This window comes from Pelodiscus sinensis, chromosome 8, assembly GCF_052426305.1.
Source record: "Pelodiscus sinensis isolate ZL-2025 chromosome 8, ASM5242630v1, whole genome shotgun sequence".
Taxonomy (NCBI): Eukaryota; Metazoa; Chordata; order Testudines; family Trionychidae; genus Pelodiscus; species Pelodiscus sinensis.
The window spans coordinates 45,202,868-45,224,994 of record NC_143059.1 but is presented as its reverse complement, the minus strand read 5'-3'; the positions used below and the strand labels follow the sequence as shown (position 1 = coordinate 45,224,994).

Sequence of the window (22,127 nt, the reverse complement as noted above, 5' to 3'; positions counted from 1 at the left end):
TTTCAGTGCAGTGGCATACATACAGCTTAGTATGAGGGTGTGTGAGTACAGGCAGTCCCCGAGTTACGCGGATCCAACTTATGTCGGATCCGCACTTACGAACGGGGCTTTTTTCGTCCCAGAACTCGTGGGCGGCGTCCTCCGGGGCGAGAAAAGCTGCTCTGGGTGTCCCTGGTCTGCTGGGGGGGGAGGGGGTCCCTGGTCTGCTGGGAGGGGTCCCCAGCAGACCAGGGACACCTGGAGCAAAGCCTTGGAGGTGGCGGGGTCCCGCGCCTCTGCGGCTTTGCTCCGGGTCTCTCTGGTCTGCTGGGGACATCCCAGCAGACCAGGCTTTTGTTGTGGATGCCTGGGGTAGAGCAGCTGTGGTGCTGCCGGGTTGGTCCTGGGGGGATCTACCCGGCAGCGCCCCAGCTGTTCTGTCCCTGGCTCCAGATTCAGCCGCTGTTGAAACTGATCAGTGGCTAATTCCAGGAAGCCCAGGGCAGAGCAACTCTGCCTCGGGCTTCCTGTAGTCAGCCCCTGGTCAGTTTCAGCAGCGGCGGCTGAATCTGGAGCCAGTTCCGAGTTACGTACAAATTCAACTTAAGAACAAACCTCTAGTCCCTATCTTGTACGTAACCCGGGGACTGCCTGTAGTTACAAGAAATCTAATCAGGATCATAGCCAATTGAACCAGATCACTTTCGAGGTGACTATGCTGATGAGAGAGGCAGACTGGTGATGCTTGCATTTCAGTCATAAGTTACAATGTAGTGCTTTAGAACCCAAAATCAATCTTAAATGATCTTTTTATCTTTTCTTCATTTCATTGCTATGTGAATTAATGAAATAACTTGGAAGGTAACCATAGTTATGCTAATGAGATGATACTATTTCTCATTTAAAGAATGAGGTTTTCCATTCTATGATTTACTAAAATATTTTTTTCAAAACCGATTAAAATAGTAAGTTCAAAAGATTTGTTTAACTTTTAGGAGTTAGGCAGTTAAAAGGTTTTGTTGCCTGCTTTTTTCAGGAACTGCTGTATTATCTTACAAATGTGATTGAAATACATTTACTGTTCAGTGTCATTGTTAGTACTGTGTACTATGCTAGACACGATGTTTCTTGCACCATGTAGCTGATGAAAATTACTCAACTAATAGTGTGGCTTTAGCCACTCAGATCACAGTTCCTAATCATACAGTTCACAAATCTTTAGCAGTTTGCACGCTGCTGGACAAGCAGTCAAACCATTGGTTACCAATTTAGAGTATTGAAATTTTGTCAGGATTACATATGACCATTAAGTCACTAAACCACTAGTTATTGCTGATGGCTAATCTACATTCATCAGAAAGGATGGTGCATTAATTCCAATAAAATCTCAAGTATTAGGGGGGTAGCCGTGTTAGTCTGAATCTGCAAGTACGAGAAGTCCTGATGAAGTGGGTCTTTGCCCACGGAAGTTTATGCTCCAATACTTTTGTTAGTCTATAAGGTGCCACAGGACTTCTCGTTGTTCTAGTAAAATCTCAAATCACACTCTCTCTCAAAAATAATAAGGATGTGTTTTGAAGTCTTGGTGCTTCTAGATAACTTGGGAATGCTACTGAGTTCCTTTACTTTAGATTAGTGAATATGGTACCTATGGCTGGAGAATTAACTTTTAATATCCTAAGCCTCGGACAGGGATGGGCAATAAAAATACAGCAGACTGCAGGCTTCATCCCTCGCGGGCCACCACCACTATGGTTACCTGTGCCTCCGCAGGTATTGGAGGATCGCTGCTCTGGCTGGCCGTGAATCGCCGTTTGCAGCCAATGTGAGTTGCTTGAAGTGTTTTGTTCTGGAGGCGCAGGTAAACGGGAGGTAGGGGTCTGTCAGGAACTAACTCTGTGGATTGGATCCAGTCCTCAGGCTGAAATTTGCCCACCTCTGGCCTAGAATATTTTCTCCAGTAATACTCCCACCAGTTAGTTGACGACAGTGGCATGCCCCCTCATGGGAATTCCATGAGGCATTCCTCAGGTGCAGGAAGAAGTTGTCTTTCTTCTAACAGAATCTAGTGTACACAGTATCCCACATTTTGGAGCCCTTGGGTAGAGGAGCAGAAAAGAATGAGCACAGTAAGGTTATTTTTGTAACCCTGCCAGTGTAATAACCAGCACAGAGTTACAACAAAACCAAATTCATAGTTCCTCAGGTTTGGGGAAAGAAAGCAGAGTGAGCTAAATACAAGCTGGCGCAGAGAGCTAAGCATAAAGGGTTATAGGAGGTCACTTGAAATGGAATAGGCAATAAGGATTAGATTGTTACGCAAAAGGAGATTGGGAGATTGAAGGGGTTAGCAGACAGGTGTTTGTAACCGATTCCTGTAGTAGTGAATCATGACTTCAATTACTCTGTTTAGTCCCCAGTTGTTATTATCTAGCACCAGCACTATGAATTTAGGCATCCATGCTCACCTTTTAAAAGTGTTGTGCAGGTTTCTGTTGAGGATGAGTATGGAAAGATCAGCTATGGAGAGAGAGCTTTGTGAAAAGTGTTCATCCAACAGTGATGTGTCATTTTGTCTTCTATAATTTTTCTGGGTGAGTTCATTTGAGAGCATAGTGGTGGTTTGGTATTATCCACAGAGCCCCATTATTGTTGGGGCATTTGCTGTAGTGGCTGGGGTACACAATATATTCAGTGGTATACATGTATAGGACTCTTATATTTTGAAAGGTGTGTTATAGGAGTTGTTTATCAAATCAGTGGCGATTTTTGTCTGCAGGTTTTGCATCTGTTTTGGCAGGGTCTGATGTCCTCTTAAAATCATAGAACACTAGAACTGGAAGGGACCTCTAGAGGTCATTGAGTCCAGTCCCCTGCCCTCATAGTAGCACCCAGTGCCGTCTGGACCAGTGTTTCTTAACCAGTGGTACGAGTACCCTTGGAGTACTTGAAAGAAGACTGGGGGGATACGTCAACACAGCTGAAATTTGGAGAAAACTGAATTTTTGCTTTGTTTTATAGCACTTTATTATTTTTGTACTTTTTATACCCAAAAATTTAATCGCCCGCCTGGCAACAATTAAGTTGTTTAAACAAATGTGTTGCAATGGTAGAAAAAATGTTGTGTCTGAAAACTGTAAAGTACTGGGTGTACTTATCTTTCTGTGTGTGGAAGAAGGGGTACTTTATTTTTTTTAAAAAGGTTGAGAAACACTGATCTAGACCATCCCTGATAGATGTCTTTCTGACCTGCTCTTAAATATCTCCACAACCGCCCTAGGTAATTTATTCCAGTATTTAACCACCTTGACAGTTAGGAACTTTTTCCTAATGTCCAACCTAAACCTCCCTTGCTGCAGTTTAAACTCATTGCTTCTTGTCCTATCCTCAGAGGCCAGGAAGAACCATTTTTCTCCCTCTTTCCTTGTGACACCCTTTTAGATACCTGAAAACTGCTATCATGCTCCCTCTCAGTCTTCTCCTTTCCAAACTAAACCAGCCCAATTCTTTAAGTCTTCCTTCATAGGTCATGTTCTCTAGACCTTCATAGGTCATGTTCTCTAGACCTTGAATCATTCTTGTTGCTCTTCCCTGGACCTTCTCCAATTTCTCCACATCTTTCTTGAAATATGGTGCCCAGAACTGGACACAATACTCCAAGTGAGGCCTGATCAGCACAAAGTAGAATGAACATGAGAAGTCGTTCTTCTTTCTCACAACACTCCTGTGAATGCAACACTCCTCTTGTCTGTGTGGACCTTGCATCTGACAATGAGCTTGGTAGCTTGTTGAAAGGCTAGAAGCAGGGACATCCGTAGGGAGGTATGGGCCCCAGGACAACCCCACCTCCCTGCTCCTGGCCCTACCTCTGCCCTGCCCCTACTCCATCCTTTCCCCTGCTCCATCCCCACCCTATCTCTTTCTATCCCTGTTCTGTACCCTCACTGCGCCCATTCCACCCTTTCCTCCTAGCCCCTTCTCCAGAGTGATGCCTCCTAGGGAAATTAGCGGAGGGGGTCTGGAACTGACAACAGGGGTCTGGCCTATCCCTGCACTCACTGTTGGCCGTGGAAAGCAGAATGACCCAGCCCCAGCCCACCCTGCTCTGTTAGCTCGCAGCCATGTTGCTCTGTTTTCTGCTGCCAGTGAGTACAGGGAGCGTGGTTCCACCTCTTCTCCCCCTCCTCCCCCCAAGCATCTTGACCCAAACATCGCAGCTAGGAGCCAGGGGAGTGGAGTGGGCTGGATCTTGGTCTCTCTGCTCCCCCCTACCAGTGAGTGCAGGAGTGGGCCCTACCTCTGCTGGCACCAGAAATTGTGCTTGCTAGAAATTGGGGCTCGCCTTGTTCTTGCAGGGGCCTCCAAAGCATAGTGGAGTGCACTGAACTATATTTCCTAAAGAGGAAATATAGCTTCAGGAATGACTTACTTAAGGACATGGTCCCCATCAAATATGAGCTTTAATTGTGTTACGATACCCAGTATGGCTTCCAGTGTGAGGTGTAGCACATGGCTGTCCAGCTTAAAAGTAACTTAGTTTGGGTGAATTTCCAAGCATTGTACAGTAGTATCTTGTAGATATTTGAGGCAGGTAGTGATGCTGTCCTTGGGAGGGATTTTGGTATGTGGAGAGGGTGACATTTAAGGTGGCAAAGGTAGTGTTCTGGGGAGGCTGTTTATGTTGCAGAGTTTCTGGAAGAAGACAATAGTATCTTGGTGGAAGCTGCCCCTTTGTGTCGTGAGTGGTTTGAAGATGGTTTCTGTGTCCTGATATTCCTTTACTACAGGGATGGGCAAACTTTTTAGCTTGAGGGCCGCATCTCAGTATAAAAATTGTATTGTGGGATAGGGTGCAGCAGGGGGTGAGAGCTCTGACTGGGGGTGCAGGCTCGGGGATCGGGTCAGAAATGAGAAATCCAGGGTGCAAGAGGGTGCTGGGGGCGAGAACAGAGGAGTTTGGAGGACTAGAGAGGGTTCTCACCTGGGACTAGGGATGGTAACGTGTAGACAAGTACAGGATTAACTGATAAGCCTTGTCAGCTATGCGCTCTTCCCCTCCACATCCCCTGTGTCTGTACTAGAGGCAGTAAGATGTGGGGGGGGAAAGAGGGGAAGGGGAGGAAGTGGGAAGTCACTGCCCGTGACGCTTAAAAACTGTCTTCCCCCGAGCACCAAATCCATGTGCCTCCCACCCCCATGCACAGAGAGGCAGCAGTCTGGAGGGTGAGGGGAGTAGGCGGGGGAGCCAATACACACAGGGAGCCAGTTCCATGGACCCATCTGTCCCCCCACACCAACTCCCGTTGCCTCCCTCCTACAGCCTGGGCTCTCTGCGGACAGAGTCTGCTGCTGTGGAGCAGCCTCTGTCTGTGGGGAGCTTGGACTCCTTTCCCCACCAGGGGCTATGCTGGGGGAGACTATGCTGCACTGTGCTTTTGCCTCTGTATCAGAGGCAGTAGCACAGGGTGGCAGGAAGCTGGGCTGCGTGAGGAGTTGGTTTTTAAACAGGCACCCTTCACGGACCAGCTGCCGCCTGCCACCCTGCGCTGCTGCTTCTGAATAAGAGGCAGTAGTGCAGGGTGACAGGGTGCTCCCCGGGAGTGGGGCCAGAGCCCACTGACTGCCGGCTCTGCCTCCGCCCTCAGGGACTATCAAGTAGTCATATAATTGCTAAAATTGTATGCAGTTACATGACTATTCAGTTACACGCTGTCTAACTTCCATAGCTGGGACAGGGAATTGGAGTGAGCAGTAAGGATGTTAGGGTGGTTATGTGGCTAATTGTGTAGTCGATACAATTTGTATTGACTATACGATTAGTTGATAAGGGCTGGGTCTGGATCGCTGCGGCTCTGCATATTAAGTATAGTAAGAGCCGCCAGGTGCAGCGGGCGAGGACAGAGGAGTTTGGAGGATTGGAGGAGGCTCTGTGCTGGGACTAGGGATGTCAACATGTAGACGACTACAGGATTAATCAATAAGTCTTGTCAACTACATGCACTTCCCTCCCCTTCCCTCTTCTCCCTCCCCCTGTGTCTGTATTAGAGGCAGCAAGGTCAGAGGGACTCTGCATTTTAAATGTAGTAAGAGCCTGGTGCGAGATGGGAGTGATGAGTTGAAGCAGCCCCAGCCCACACCCAGACCAGGCCACTGTGAACAGGAGCTGCTTGCCAGAGCAGACTCCCCTCTCCCTCCCCCCCAAACCTCTGATAGAGGCAGTGGGGGAAGAGAGGAGCAGGCAGGGAACTGGCTTTTAAGCTTCTCCCCCAGCACCAGCTCCTGTTTCCCCCTCCCCCCATTCCTTACTGCCTCTCATACTGAGGCAGCAAGGGGCGGGGCGGAAGTGAATAGTCAAGTACTCCGCTCGACTACCCGGTAAGCTTATGCTTATCGAGTAGTTGAATAGTCAACTACTTGCTTACATCCCTAGTGCACAGGTGAGTGAGGGCTCGGACTGGTAGTGCAGGCTCTAGCGTTAAGCTAGGGATGAGAGGTCTGGGGTGCAGAATGGTGCTCCAAGCTGGAATAGAAGGGTTTGGAGGTAGGAAGGGGGGAACCAAGGCTCCTGCTGAGGTGTGGCCTGGGGATGAGGCATTGGGGATGCAGTAGGATGCTCCAGGCTGGGATGGAGGAGTTGGGGGTGGGAAGGCGATAAAGCCTGGGGTAGGGGCTGGGGGTAAGGGGTGCAGGCTCTGGTTGCTGCTTACACAAAGCAGCTCTTGGAAGCAAAGGCCTGTCCCACTTCTGGCTCCCATGCAGAGATGGGACCACACTGCTCTGTTTTTCTGCCCTGTCCGCAGGCACTGTCCCTACAGTTTCATTAGCAGCATGTGGAGCCCTCCGGCTATCTGAGGTTTGGAGAGCCTCATGGAGCTGGGCAAGGTAAATCCTTGACTCTACTCCCCTAGTTGGAACACCAGAGAGGGCAAGCTCCAGACCCTGCTGCCTAGTAAGAGCTCAAGGACCTGGTTAAAAGATGTTTGCCCACCCCTGCTTCAATAAGATGTTTGCCCACCCCTGTCTCCATATGATTGGTCTGCCAGTGGGTCCCTTGTTTGTGTATTTTGGTACACACATGGGGGAAGGGTGGGGGAGGGTCCGCTTCAAACCTCTTTTGCATAACACTCTAACCCTTATTACCCACTTCTTTTCAAGTGCCTTCTACCACCTGCTAGCTTAAATGCTTAACTATTTGTCCCAAACACTGAATTCTCTCCTCAGACCTAAAGAACTCTCTGTGATTTGAAAGCTTGTACCTTTACTAACAGAAGTTGGTCTAATAAAAGATATTACCTCATCTACCTTGTCCCTCTCATATCCTAGGACCAACACATGTACAACAACACTGCAAACAATAAATGAAGAGTATTTTAAAGAGATTTTTTTAAACTAAATAAGCTTTCAACAGCTTCTTCTATCCCCTATGATTTTACCAGCATATTTTTACTTTCCTGTTAACATGTGTGCTGTGCTGCACCTAGATGGATGAAAAGACGCATATGCTTGTATGTCTGGGGACAACTGCTCCAAAATCATATTTTGTAGAAAGCAAATAATTAACTTTAAAAAAATTTTTAGGTATATAAAGTCAGTACAGTAGAACCTCAAGAGTTATAAAAACCTCAGGAACTGAAGTTTTAACTCTTGAAATGTTTTGCAATTCTGAACAAAACATTGATTGTTCTTTCAAAAGTTTACAGCTGAACATTGACTTAATAGAGCTTTGAAACTATACTATGCAGAAGAAAAACACAGCGTTTATCTATCTTAATTTAACAAGCACAGAAACAGATTCCTTACCTTGAAAAAAATCTTTTAAAAACTTTTCCTTTATTTTTAGTAATTTAACTCCGTATTATATCATACAGTATTTTTGGGGTTTTTTTTTTTGTCTTGTCTGTGTCTATCTGATTATGTATTTCAGGTTCCAAATGATTAACCAGTTAGTTTATCACTCTGGTGTCCATAACTCTGAGGTTCTACTGTATTTTGTATTTTGAAGCTATTACAAATTTACAACGGTCATTTCCAATATTTGATAAGGGTTCTATCAGTTGTTTGCCTTTGTATCTAACAGATATTACCTGAAAGAAATCTTATTAATAAAACATTACATATTCAGTTTTACTTCATATGTGCTATATTTTAATAACTGCTGATACAACTTTGCTAATATATGTACGTGTTCATTTATTTCAGATTGTACATACACACAAGCCACATTTTATGGCTTTACACTGTCAAGAATTTGGTGGAAAAAACTATGAAGCTTCCATGTCGCATGTGGACAAGTTTGTTAAGTAAGTAACTGGAAAGATGCATTTCCATCCTAGTATATGATTTATGCTTGGAAATATGACCAATATTTATGGACAACATCTTATCCTGTAAGATACTGAGTGCTGTTTACTCTCATTGACAGAACTGGACCAAGAATTGGACTGTATACTAATAAGTTGTAATACACTATGATCTGTAGGGAAGTCTGGCTCAAATGTATGGCTTCATTTTAAGTTCAGAGTCTCCCCTCATTACTGATTGTTTAGGATTAGCACATCTTTTTTCAAAAGCACAATGATATTGGTTTTTCAAGTATGTGTCGATGACCTTTCTGTATCTGAGATTAAAATCTGGACCTTGGATCATTTGTTTTCATGCAGCAATTCCAAGTTTGCTAAGATACTTTCAGTTTTCAGATAACAAAAATAGTATTTAATTCTGTAGACTGTGCGATTGGTTTTGTTGTAGTTTTTCTTAATTAAGGTATGGATTTTCATTTACTGGTGATTGCTTCTAGAAGAGTAGTTGAAATAAGTAGTTGCAGTTTGTTGAAGGCCAGTTACCTTAGCTAACATGATGCGATTGTCTGTATTTGAAAGTTAGATCAATCTACCTAAATTGGACCGTGAGAAAAATCCACACTCCTCACCTGATGTAGCTACGCTGACCAAATCCCCATCACAGAGGCAGCTATGTCAATGGAATAATATTTATGCTGATGTGGGTACCACTATTCGGGTAGATGCTGCTGCTACATCAATGGGAAAAACTTCTTCCATCAGTGTGGGTTGCATGCATACTATGGTTTTTTTTCCAGCATAGATATGGCAATGCAGTATAAACATACCTTTAGATAAATAGATCGTGTTATCTCAGTAGTAACAGAATTATCTACATTTACTATTAGTGGAATACTTAAGGACTATTGCAGATGGTAAGATAAGTGTAACTGGCTGGTCTGCCCTTTTCAAGACCAGAGGCTTGGGACCAGCCAGCCCTGTTTATTAATCAGATGGTGCTGAGGGGGGAGGAGAGAGAACAGCTGTTCCCTATATAGAACTGGACTGTCATCAAGATGGTGGAAGCAGGAGCAGTAGGAAAATCCCTGGGAGAGGCTGCCAGAGTCTATTGAGGAGAGGAGGATGTGGGATTGGTGGAAACCTGCTGGAGTAAAGAGGCCTCAAGGAAGAAAGCCCTGGGAGGTGGTGCTTGTCCATGAGGGGCCACATTTGTTTAATTATTTTTAGTACAGACATGGTGAGACCATTGTTGAAGGTGATCCTGGAAAAGGAGCCTTGGTAGTGAAAGAAGGCCCCCTGTTTATGACTTCTGACAATGTTTGGACTCGGACAATGCTTTCATTGGACTTGGATGCCTTGTTTGTGTGTTAATACGTGAACCTGACAATGGGTGTTACTGAAATAAGGAGTTTGAGGTCCTTATCAAAAATCCAAGGAAAAATAGTGCAGTGCTGAGTTGTCAACAGGGAGTACTAAAGGACAGGGAGTCATGTGACAGTAAGGTTATTTAGTTATCTTCAGCCATTGGCAAGCAAGCACTAATAATTAAACAATTCTGTTGTTTGAGAAATGTTTTCAAAATGCTAACTACTTAATGTATTTCCTTAAGCTGCTATTTCATAGTTGGTAAAAAAACAAATCCAAACTGCTTGTGATAAAATGCTGGTAGGATGGAATCCTGATGTGAAGGAAATAGAAAATGAGATGGAAGAAGTGTAAAGGAAGAAAAAATAAAGCATAAATAATTATTAAAAACAGTGAAAATATTGGAAGCTGAAATGTTAAGATACTCAATTTACTGAGCAATTAAGAACACGAGATTTCACTTTGTTCTTTCATACTGTATTCAACAATCTAATATGTTCAGTAGAAACATATCTCATAACAAGCATTAATTCCATAATCACATTTAGACTGAGGTAGTATCTCAAGCCCATAAGCCATGCTAACCTCTTAACCTTCAGTAGTAGTTGTTGAATTTCCTTTAGAAGTTTTCCTATAAATTAGATAATATACTATGAAAAGACATTATGAATATATTGGTATTTTAAAAAAGCAGGCCTACAAATCAAGTAACTTAGTCAGCACTCCCTATTCAAAAATAAAGGATTTTAGAGCAGGAATTTTTCTGGGCTAAATGATTGCAGAAACCTAGCAGTATTGATGTCAGCTCCATTTGAAGGGATTAAAGGCAGCATACAATAGTAATAAGGTTAACTTTGGTTATTTTTATTCTATTTGACATTCAATTTTGTATGTAATGATATAGTGTCAGATGAGACAAACCGACAAAAGAATTCTGAGTCAAAGAGGAACAATACAGTATTACTGTCCTTTGGCTGAGCTTTTATGTCTCTAAATGTATAGCATTCAAATACTTAAAATCTTGAATAGTTGAGTAATTTAACTGAGTACCTTTGTTTGCAATTTTTTGATTTTTCTGTTTTGTTAGCTAATACAGTCTTGCATGGTGACTTTTCAACATGATGAAACCCAGTTACTTTTAAAAAATGGAAGAGGTGCAGCATCTAATTTAATGTTAAGCATTTTTCATTTAAATAAAAACAATGTCACTGTTAATGAAATGTAGACATAATGAGTTATTTTCAGAAAGAAAATTATGTCCTGACACCTCCTTGTTCAAATATTTTATTTGCTAATAAACCTTAATTGACATTGCTGATATAAATATTCAGGTTATATCAACATAAGATTTTTTAAGTTAATCCTCCACAGCCTTCAGAACTTGGAAATAATTTGAGGGAAAGTAGTCAAACAGTGCCCTCTACTGATTTTGTTCATTAGTTGATTTAGTGGACCTTTAAGTTCATTTTAAACAAAAAGGCCATTATTATTTCTTAATAAAAGTGAATTTATTTGCCGCATTATTAATAATTTTTTTCTTCTTTTTCATAGAGGTGCCAATTATATGTTTCAAGGGCTTTGAAATAATAAGTATAATTAGGGTTGCCAGATTTTTTAACAAAAATTACCAAACGCTTGCCCTCCCCTCCCCCGGTAAAACAACAACAACAACAAAAACTACCGGAAAAAAATTCTGTCGGTGGGGGGGGCAAAGTTGTTTAGTAAAAGAAAGCTGTTAAGCAAAAGTTGCACCACTCCCTCCAGTTTGGGGCCACACAAACACCCTCCCTCCCCCTGATCCAGGCTGTCCTGGAGTCCCCCCATCCCAATGCACTCATCCCTGCCTCAGACCCAGGCTCCCCCTAGCATCCTCCCATCCCAATGCACTCACCTGTGCCTCAGAGCCAGGCCCCACTAGCATCCCCTCATCACAATGTACTCATTCCTGCCTCACACCCAGCCCCCCACCTAGCGTCCCCTCCCATCCCAGTGCACTCCCCCTTCCCCTTGAGGCAGGCATCCCCAGAGTCAGAAACCTCCGCCCCAATCAAATCTCCCTCCTCCCCCCTGCAGAGCCAGGCATGGAGGAACAATCTGACTTTTAAAGTGGCTGCTTCTGCTGCCCGGCCTGGTGGTCTTGGCTTGCAGTATGTAGAAGGAGGCATCACGTGGCCAGCTCCCAGTCTCTGCTGGTCATGTGGGTCAGAGCAGTGTGCATTCCGCTCCCAGCTCAGCCCAGCGCCCCCCTAGAGTGGCACCCGACACGTGCCTCCTGCTGCCCCCCCCCCTTCCCCTTCTCCTGGCAGGGGAAAATTGTTCCCTCCAGGCGTCTGTCCCAGGGGAACGGGAAATACCGGACATATACAATGTCCGGTATTTCCTGATTTTTTTTTATGGGACAAAGCCCGCAAATACTAGACTGTCCGGGTGAAAACCGGACAGATGGCAACCCTAAGTATAATGGGGTATGAGCAAACTTTGTTGTAAATCGTCAAAATGCAAAATTGTTACTATTAATTTCCAGGGGTGAACATTTCCCTCACCCCATTCTCTCAAAAAAATACTTCAGTCTTAGGCCAGAGTAAATCCTATGCACTGTTATAGACTGGGTTAAATAATATAAACCAGGACCGGGCCAAATACAGCCCATGGGCTGGATCTGACTCACCAAGCTGCTGGATCCGGTGGGGAGGGGGGGTGATGGATGCAGGAGGAATCTGTCAAGCTCCCTGCCTGCTCCATCCCCTGCCCAGCACTCAGAAAAGCCAGCTACAAGGAAGGCCCTGTTTTCTGTGAACAGTTGTGAGCCTGGTTCAGGGGGTGCCCCATCCCCAACAGTCTTTCAGCTCTCATATCCGGCCAATAGGAGCTGTCTATTTGAAAGACAGACAGCGCACAAAGTATCCCTCCCCTCTCATCTCAGGGTTACAGCTGTTCACAGATGCACATGGCCCCTCATTCAGCTGCAGGGGCATGGAAGGCAGGGAACCTGCTGGGCTGCTGGCAGGGAGTCGCCCAGATAAGTATCTCCTGGCTAGAGCCTACCTTTGACATCCCAGCCCCTCCCTACCTCCAAACCTCTGTCCCCCTCCTACATCCTTACCTCATGAACCCAAACACTCTACCCTCCATCCTGAACATATACCCTCTTCCATACCATGCACCTCAATCTCCCACTCCAGGTTACAACCGCCCTCCTGCTCTAGGTTCCAACCACAACCCCTGCATCCCCTTCTATCCCAGGTTCACAGTCCCCTCCTTCACCCAAACTCCTTCCCAGATCTCACTCCCCCTTCTGCACCTCAGTCCTCTACTCCTACTTCCTTCTGCACCCAACCTCCATCCTAAACCTCACCCTTTTCCATTTAATATTATGGAAGAGTGCAGTCCTTAACCACTTACAAAATTCTGGAGAGGCCCACTGCTTATATAGAGCCAATTCTAGCCTAAAGGGCAGAATTAGAACAAAGAGGGGGGGAAAGAAAAAAAAAACAGAGGAGGAAGAGACTTTCTCTCTCCCTATCTTAATCTCAGTCATGCTCCAATAACATGTGTTCTCCTGATTGTCATAGAGGACAAGGGGCTATCTATTCTACTACTGTTTGTATGTATGACTCCCTCTTTCTGACTGCTGTCTGGGTAAGCAAGAAGGTGGGTTATGGTTTGTTACTGGGTCACAAGGCTGCTGCATGCCGACACAATGCTTCTGAGCTCAGACCCTCTGTAATTTGTCCTAAGATGGCTATCATTTTGTCTGTCAAAAGAACATGCCCTGGTATAGCTTCCAAAAGTCTGCTCCTGGGAAGCTGGTAGATGGGCAAAGCCATGTATGCCATTACTCATAAATAAGGATAAGATTTTGTCATTTTGTTTTTAGTAAAAGTCATGGACACACTGTGGACAAAAAAACAAGAATTCATGCAAGTGTGATCCTCCTGGGCAAAGGCTGACAGCCCAAGCCCTAGAGCAGATTTGCATGTCCTTTCATATTAATAGTCTTTCACTTATGTCTTTCAGAGAATTGTTATCGAGTGATGCAATGAAAGACTATAACAGAGCTCGGGTGTACTTAGATGAGAACTACAAGTCACAAGAACATTTTACGGTAAATTTCCTCACTTCACTTATGTTTGACCTTGAAATTGTTTTATCCTAACTGATGTACAAATTGGCTTTGGCATCCATTGTGAGGATGGGGATTACATCTTTTCTAAATGTACTGTGTGTGAGTAGATGCTCAGGTTGATTGTTTATATAGAATGGTATCTGTTAAAACGTTATAATAGTAGAGTTTGTGAAAGATGAGGTTCTTTATTTTTTGTGTTTGTGCTGGTCATTGTTGGATCATTATACCTCCATTCAAGGGAAATGTGGGTCGGTACCATTATGTTGTGTGACTGACACTTGACAACATTACTGTACTTAGTGATGGACATTAGGGAGGAGAGGAGAGTTGTCATTCTGTCATTACGTGTAAATAGCAAAGTGTCTTGGTGATTAGGAGAAACTAGTCCCAAATGCTTACTGAAACTATGTGAAGTACAAGTCTATGTAAATATGATGTGAATTTTAGACGGATGTAACGTATACTTATTGTGTTAGTTTTAGACAAAGGATTAGAGGGAAACTTGTGAGATTGCTTTACATGATCTTTAGTCTTAAGAGACCAAAACAAATAACAAAAACAAAACAAAAACTCCCCCTGATATCTCCTGCCCTTACTACACAACAGCTTAAATACCCAGAATGGGAAACGGCGGGAGGGCGGGGGAGGAGGGAGAGAGAGAGAGAGAGAGAAATTCACCTTTATTGCAGGTTTCTTTATCTTGTCTCTTATTACAGACCACTAATTGGCTTTTTGTATCAAGGAATCTTGTACATAATTTTAAAGACTAGTATCACAAATCAAAGATATATTTTTAATCGTCACAATTTTAATGGACAGGGACTTTAGTCCTGAGTGTTTAGTCTTTGAATTCATGTACTTTCTGCACTCGATAGATTTTTCAAACAGGATTTTAACTAGTAACTTGTGTCCATTTAGGGTAAAGTTTTATTCTTATCTTCAGTGTGGCTTGGAAGTACTTTCAGGATGTTATTCATCTCCCCAATTCCTCATTAGTTTTGTTTCTGATCGCAAAGGTCTTTAACTTGTGTGGTTATTTTCCATTCCTTGTAAGGCACAGAGTTGGCAACAAATGTAATCCCTAATAATTGTGTGTATGTATAATATACTTGTAGCTATATATATTACATAGACACACACACACACGTGTGTGTGTGTGTGTGTGTGTGTGTGTGTGTGTGTTTAAAGAGTAGAAGTTCAACAAATATGTTGTGAAAATTATATTTTCTTTAGAACTATGAAAGTCCAAGTATTCACAGTTTTACTAATTTTATATCTCTGTTCTAGTATCTTTTTCCCTTCAGTTTTGGCAGTGTAGCCTCTATGGGACTTTCCTTGGTTTGGTTTTTGCAGAGCTAATCCTCATTTTGCTGCCAACGGTTGAATAGCTTAGCTGCCTCAGAGCACTTATTCAAGGCTTTGACAAAACACCTTCGGGTAATATGGACCCTCAAAATACAGCTCTCTCTTTGCTGTTATAAGGAATGTGGCTTTATTTAAAGGATATTGGCTATGTTTCATTATTACTATTTAGAGAGGATAATGCACTAAGAGTGATATTCAAGAAGAGGCAAGAATTCGTTGTTTACCACACCATCACAATTGTCCGTCTCAAACCCAAACAGTCTAAGACCAGTGCTTGTGCCATCTGCAGTTGTGTACTGCAGATGGTTAGGTTTCCCATTTAAATACACTTCCTGCAGTAGGTATCAATATCAGCTTGTGATTTCAGATCAAAATTTAATACATTTTAGAATAATTCCCTACAGTTGCAGGGCCACTATTCAGCTTGACGGAATTTGATAAACACATCTACTGGTTCTGAAGCTAACAAGTGGATATTTATCTCCTGTTTGCTTTCTGCAGCAAGCAACCCCCCAAGAATAAGAAAAGGGTCAGAGGTGAGAGATATCATTTGGCAAAGATCACTTGTCTGTGCAGCTTTTCAAACCCTCTTAGGACCCATAGCTAAAATCTCCTCATGAGACACTATTTAAATCTACATAATAGGTTTTATGCCCCCTCTTGGATTTTTTTATTCTATTTTTTTATATATTTTATTTGTTATAAGTATAATCTATTTATATTGTGTGTGTGTGTGTGTGTGTGTGTGTGTGTGTGTGTATATAATATTTTTATAAATATATATTATATATATGTTTTATATAGTCTACTTTATATTTTATATTGTGTTTTAAAATTTTGTAAGCTGACTTGAATATTTTAAATAAAGAGGTGGGGTAAAAATATTTTTAAATAAATAAATAAAATACCCCCCCCCCCCACCATATCTGATTTCAAAATGAAAAGTTATTTAAAATTTTAAAAATGAATTGAAGATTGATTTCTGGGCCCAAGATAGAACAACAGCTATTACTTTAGGGCTAATGCACGTCAGCCTTGGAAATATGACAGAATTCATATAGGGATGGTCTAGACAGTACTTGGTCCTGCCATGAGGGCAGGGGACTGGACTTGATGACCTCTCAAGGTCCCTTCCAGTCCTAGTATTCTATGATTCTATGATTAAGAGTTCACCACAGTTATGAATTAAATTTGTGGGTGACAACCATTGGTTCCATTTTTATATTTGGCTAAATACCAACTAATAGTCATGACTGTTTAATCAGTTCTGACTTGAAATGCCTCAGATCATGGCAACGTGACTGCAGTGACACCTGTATGTATTTCATTAGGGCAGAATTTGGCCCATAATTTCCTTGAGACAGTACAATAATGGAGAAACATGACATGTTTAGTGTGCACCAGGCTAATTGCTGGTCTACCAAAGTGTAGCTTGTATGGGTGTTTGGTGGCATGTGGAATAATTGATAGTTGATTTAAACAAGGCCCCGTGATTTCTTTTTGCATTTAACCAAGCAACTCCCTCATTTCTGTGACCATTGCTTTCTTTGCTCAGCCTAAGCAAGTTTAGTAGGCATGAGTAAATTAAAAAATTATAATTAAAGGCAACACTCATGACTCTCCCATTCTTTCCTTGCTCCTACATAGATTTTGAATATTTGTGCCATGGTAGCTACAAAATGCCCAGCCATATTTCTAGTATACACAGGAAAGCCCAGTACAAACCATCAGTCTAGCAACACACTCCTTGTTCAAAAGTCAGAGGAATGTGAGCAAATAGTCTGCAGCCACGAATTCAGAATGTAAGCCTCCTGGGTGGCTGCCTAGAGGGCTGGTGTTGCTCATTGATCTGTGTATCTGTATTAACTTTCCTCTGACTTTAAGGTTTTTTTGTTTTTAGTATGTAAATCAGAAAAGGTTTTTTTACTAAAAATGAACAGACTGATAACTCCTCCCCCCCCCCCCCCCTCCAAAGCCCTAAATACAGAAACCATACGAGCATGAGGATTTAATATTGTGGGAGAAATTTGGAAAAGTGTCTTTTCTCCCAGTAGAGACAAACCCTTACAAAGTCTTGACAGTTTTGCATATAGAACATGACAAACCTCACAAAGCCTTGAATTTCTGTAAGTGTATTTTGAGAGGGTGTATCTGTCTGTGAGGGTTCTGGCTGTATCCTGGAAGGGGCTTCATATTTGGGATAGAGATTTACTATTGAGTACAGCATATATTTAAAAGGCCAATTTTTAATAGATAATATAGCTTAATTGATGATTATTGGATAACTATGCAATAAATCAAATACCTTTCAAAATACACTAGTTATATAATATATAATTTTTTTAAAAAAGGTAAGACCAGCCCGTTAATGGACCATTTAAAACTCAAATCAACTCTTATCAGGGACAAGATGAATCTTCAATACACAATCAAAAACCCTGTAAATCACAGTATTCACAGTGGAGAGATGTAAATGGTGGTGCTTCCCCCAAGGATCTGTACTGGAACCAGTGCTGTTCATCATATTTATATAAGATCTGGAAAAAGGATAAACAGTGAGATGATAAAGCTTCCAGATAATACAAAATTATTTAAAGTAGATAAATCCAACGCTGCTGTGAAGAGTTGCAAAGAGAGTTTACAAAACTAGGTGACTGTGTGACACAATAGCAGGTGAATGTCAGTGTTATCAATACAAAATAATGCACATTTGGGGAATATAATCCTAATAATACATCCAACATGATGCGAACTAAATTAGCTGCTACCACTCAAGAAAGAACTCATGGAGTCATTATGGATGGCTCTCTGAAAACATCTGCTCAATGAGCAATCAATGGCAAAAAGCTAACAGAAAGCTAGGAACTATTAGGAAATGACAGGTAATTAATTATAGAGAAAAACATAATGTTGCAAAACAAATCTACAGACCACCTACACCTAGAATATTGTATGTAGTGCTGGTAGCCCCATCTCAGAAAAAGAGATATTACTTCTGTGCCAAAAAAAAGTTAAAAATTCTGCATGCAATATTTTAAAATTCTGCATTTTTTTTCAAAATAACACTGCATAATCATGCCAGTTTCAATTATTTTGGTAATTTATTTCAAAATATCGGTTAGCAAATATGTCTAACAATACAAATACACACACAAATTCCCTCAGGAGTAAAGAGTTAAAGAAATCCCTATGACAACCCAGTTCCTGTTCGCTCCCCCCTTCTCTTCCTGCAGAGCATAGCCAGGTGGCCTATCCCCCCACAGCCTAGCTATGCCCTCCCAACTAATTCATCTAAAACTCCTTGCTCCCAGAGACCAGCCATGGGGCACACCAGCCCAGATAGCTGCACTCCCCTCCCCCCCAGAGTCCAGCTATGGGGTCTGCCTGGTTTATATGCCTGCCTCTGTTCCCTTCAGAGTCCAGGGATCTAGAGGGAAAAACAGCCTGCATGCTGCCCTCTCCTTTTCTCAGCACATGCCAGGAACTGTGGCTTTCAGGAACCCTCTAACTCCCTTTCTGGCCCTACTGCTGCCAGCCCAGCCGTCGCCAGTCCCGTTGCTGCTTGCACAGCCGGGGATCCCTGGACCGGGGATCCCTGGACTGGGGATCCGAAGCCACTGATTGTCCTGCTCCTGCTGACTCAGCTGGACATCCCTGGGGCTGGGACTCCCCAGCTGCTGCCAGTTTGCCAGGGATTTCCAGGATGGGGCTTCCCAGCCACCACTGGCCCCTTTACTGCCAGCACAGGTGGGGATCCCTGGGGTCAGGCATCCCTAGCTGCCACCACCCCACTGTTGATGGTGGGGCTGAGGATCCTGGACCAGGGCTTCCCGGCCACTGTCAGTGCATCTGCTGCTGGCCAGGCCAGGGATCCTGAGAACAGGGCTCCTCAGTGGTAATTGGCCGCACGCTGAGACTCTTTGGTTCAGCAACATCCATGGTCAAATTTGTTGCTTCCCTCAACTCACTAGCCAAGTGAGTTAGATGGGGGGAGGGGAAATGAAGAGCTGGGCTTCTGTTGGTCGAGACTGATGCTCTGATGTTGAAGAGACCCAGGGATGCCCCACATTTTATAGGAGCTTTCCTCTCATGTAAGTCTATGCACTTTCATTGTCAGTTCTTAATTGGCTCTGTGGCTCCTTCTTCTGCATGTTCTCCCCATTGCTGCCACATTCATCTTCAAAGAGGGTGTTCACTTTTAACTCCGAGTTTGCTTCAAAAGAGGGTGTCCTGGGCGCCGCGGACAGAGGCTGCTCTGGCATAGAGAAGCAGCAAGGGGTGGGAAAAGTGAGTAGTTGATTCTCCGCTCGGCTACCTGATAAGCTTATGCTTATTGGGTAGCCAAATAGTCAGCGACTTGCTAACGTCCCTAATACTAATACAAAGTTTCTATAAAGCATTATAATACTATTTATCTACACTAGTAAGGTTGGTTTCTTACATAGTTTTCACTGTTTCCATTTTACAGATGGGGAAACTGAGCCAAAAAGTTGTGACTTTCCCCTAGGTCATCAGCAAACCAGTGGCAGACTCAGGAGGCACATCAAGGTCTCCAGACTCCCAGGTCACTGACAATGCTAAGTAAAGATTGTCCAATGATTAATGTGCTAGCCTGTGATTTGGTAGAGCAGGTTCAGATCCCTGTTGTACCACAGACTTTCTCTCTGACTGTGGGCATTTAGTCCTTCTACTTCTTATTTCCCTCCCTGTAAAATGGAAATGTTTCCTTATCCACACAGTTGTTAGGATATACAATATACATTAAAGCCTATGGGATACTTATATAGGGTATGTCTACACAGCAAAGTTATTTCGAAATGACAGCCATTATTTCGAAAAAACTTTACCAGCGTCTACATAGCCAAACCGCTATTTCGAAATTAAATCGAAATAGTGGTGGGCTTATTTCGAAATTGGTGCTATTCCTTGTGGAATGAGGTTTACCAATTTCGAAATTGCTATTTCAAAATAAGCATTGTGTAGTCACTTATTTCGAAATAGGGGGCCTCCAGCCCTTCCCAGGGTGCCCTGGTGGCTACTTTGGGCACAACCAAGAAAACTCCTCTCCCTCTCCCCCTCTCTGGAGCCCTTAAAGGGGTAGACTCTGGCCACAGTGCCTGTGCCAGCTCCAAGCCTGCCAGCCCAGTCACTGCACCTGACCCAGTGGCCCCAGCATGAGCCAGGCAGCCAGTGCCAGCCAGCCCTCCACTGCTCCCCAGGACCAGTCTGGAAGCTCCCAAGTGCCTGCCAGGGGCCAGAAAAGGCGGGTGCCTGCCTGGTCCAGTGCGGAGATCAAGGACCTAATTCACGTTTGGTGGGAGGCCTCCAATGTCCATGATCTCTGCACTAAATGGAGGAACGCAACCGTCTACAGGCGGATGGCTGCCAGCCTGGCTACCAAAGGCCACATGTGAACCCAGGAGCAGGTTCGCATGAAAATAAAGGAGCTATGGCAGGCCTATGCCAGGGCCACAGGGGGCAGCTCCCAACCAGCGGCAGACCCAGACCCCTATCCCTATTTTGATGCCGTGGACTGCATCCTGGGGTGCAGGACGGTCCATGCCCCCAGGTGGTCATCGACCCTGGGGCAGAGCTTGCTGCTTCCTGCTGCTCCAGCTCCTGTTGCCTCCCCAGCTATTGCTCCTCCTCCCACTCCTTCTCGCCCTCTCCGCTTCTTTCTCCCCACCCTCACCACACCCCCAGGGACGCCGAGGCCCCCGCACCCGTGGTGTTGGGAGACGGTTGGGCCGGCGAGACCCCCCTCCCCCAACCCTGAGCTCTGAGTTTCTCCTCCCCCTTCCTTCCTTTGCCTTCCCCTGCCAGCTCCCTCCTCCCAGGTTTCCCTCTCCAATCCTCCCTCCTCCCCTCTCCAACCTTCTTTCCAGTTTCATCCCCCTCCCCCACAGTTTTGTTCAATAAAGAGGCTTTGTTGTAATGAACACATTTCTTTTATTGTACCGCAGGAAGGGGAGTTAGGAGGGGTAAGTGGAAGGATGTGAGTGAGGAATGAGGCACAAGCCCCCAGTGGGGCACACCAGGGAGACTGTTATTGCCTGCAGAACGTGCTGCCAGGCTCACAGCAACATGTCCAGGAGAAGCACCAGAGTGCCCAGGGGCGGCTCCAGCTCCATTCTGCAGAGTGCTGTGATGAGCTCAGTGAGGGCAACCAGAGCATGCAGAGAAAAAACTGCTTTGCTGTCCATCAGCGAGGTAGACAAGCAAGCAGGGAAACCTTAGAAACGGCTGTCTAGGAGCGTCCCTTTAAGCACAGGTCTCAGATAGCCTCAGGCAACAGCCACACAAAGTAACTCCTGACCTGATGCCTTGCCAGAACCATTTCCAGCCGGCTTTAAATGCAATTCAGTGTCCTATCAGCGTGGACACACTATTTTGACATGCATTTTGTGTCTAGATGTGTTATTTTGAAATAACGCTGTAGTGTAGACATACCCATACAGTAGTAATGGGGGCCATATAAATAATGCAGGGAGGATAAGTCCATTTCAGTGCCCCACTATGAACAAAAAAAGCGTTAAAAATATATTGTCAGCTCTCTCACCTGCCCCCCACACCCATCAATTATTTTAGGTGTAAAATTTCAAAACCCGAAATGGGCTATAAAGCATGAGGTATCTTTGGAGGGGGAAAAATGAAAGCAAGAAGGCTGCTTCACCCTAATGGTGGTCCACTTATACACAGTGATCTAAAATTAACATTTCACAGGAGGATTACAATGGCAAGGAAGTGTCCTAAAAATAAAGAAGGGTAACATTTATTTAATAAAGTGTATTATTTTACCTTAAAATTATGTCCTCATTACCAGGAGAATTGTAAAGTTAATTTTTGTTAGATTAATGATATTTGAGTAATATTTTCAGTTGAGTCCGTTTCAAATAATTGGCCATTAATTGAAAAAGGAAATTGAATTGAATTTATCTTGTACATAAATCCTGTCATAGTTATTAATGGATCTCAGAAAATATCGGCCTGTT

The 22,127-nt window shown here is 43.8% G+C and overlaps 1 protein-coding gene across 2 annotated transcripts in view; it reads left to right on the top strand.

Annotated features, from left to right (window-relative positions):
* Positions 1–22,127, top strand: part of INPP5A (inositol polyphosphate-5-phosphatase A) — a 431,202-nt gene that overhangs the window by 146,646 nt on the left and 262,429 nt on the right. For both annotated transcript variants that reach the window (XM_075935228.2, XM_075935231.2), the window contains exons 3-4: positions 8,179–8,279; positions 13,662–13,749. In XM_075935228.2, the coding sequence (XP_075791343.2) occupies positions 8,179–8,279; positions 13,662–13,749 (189 nt within the window). The remainder of the gene's footprint in view (positions 1–8,178; positions 8,280–13,661; positions 13,750–22,127) is intronic.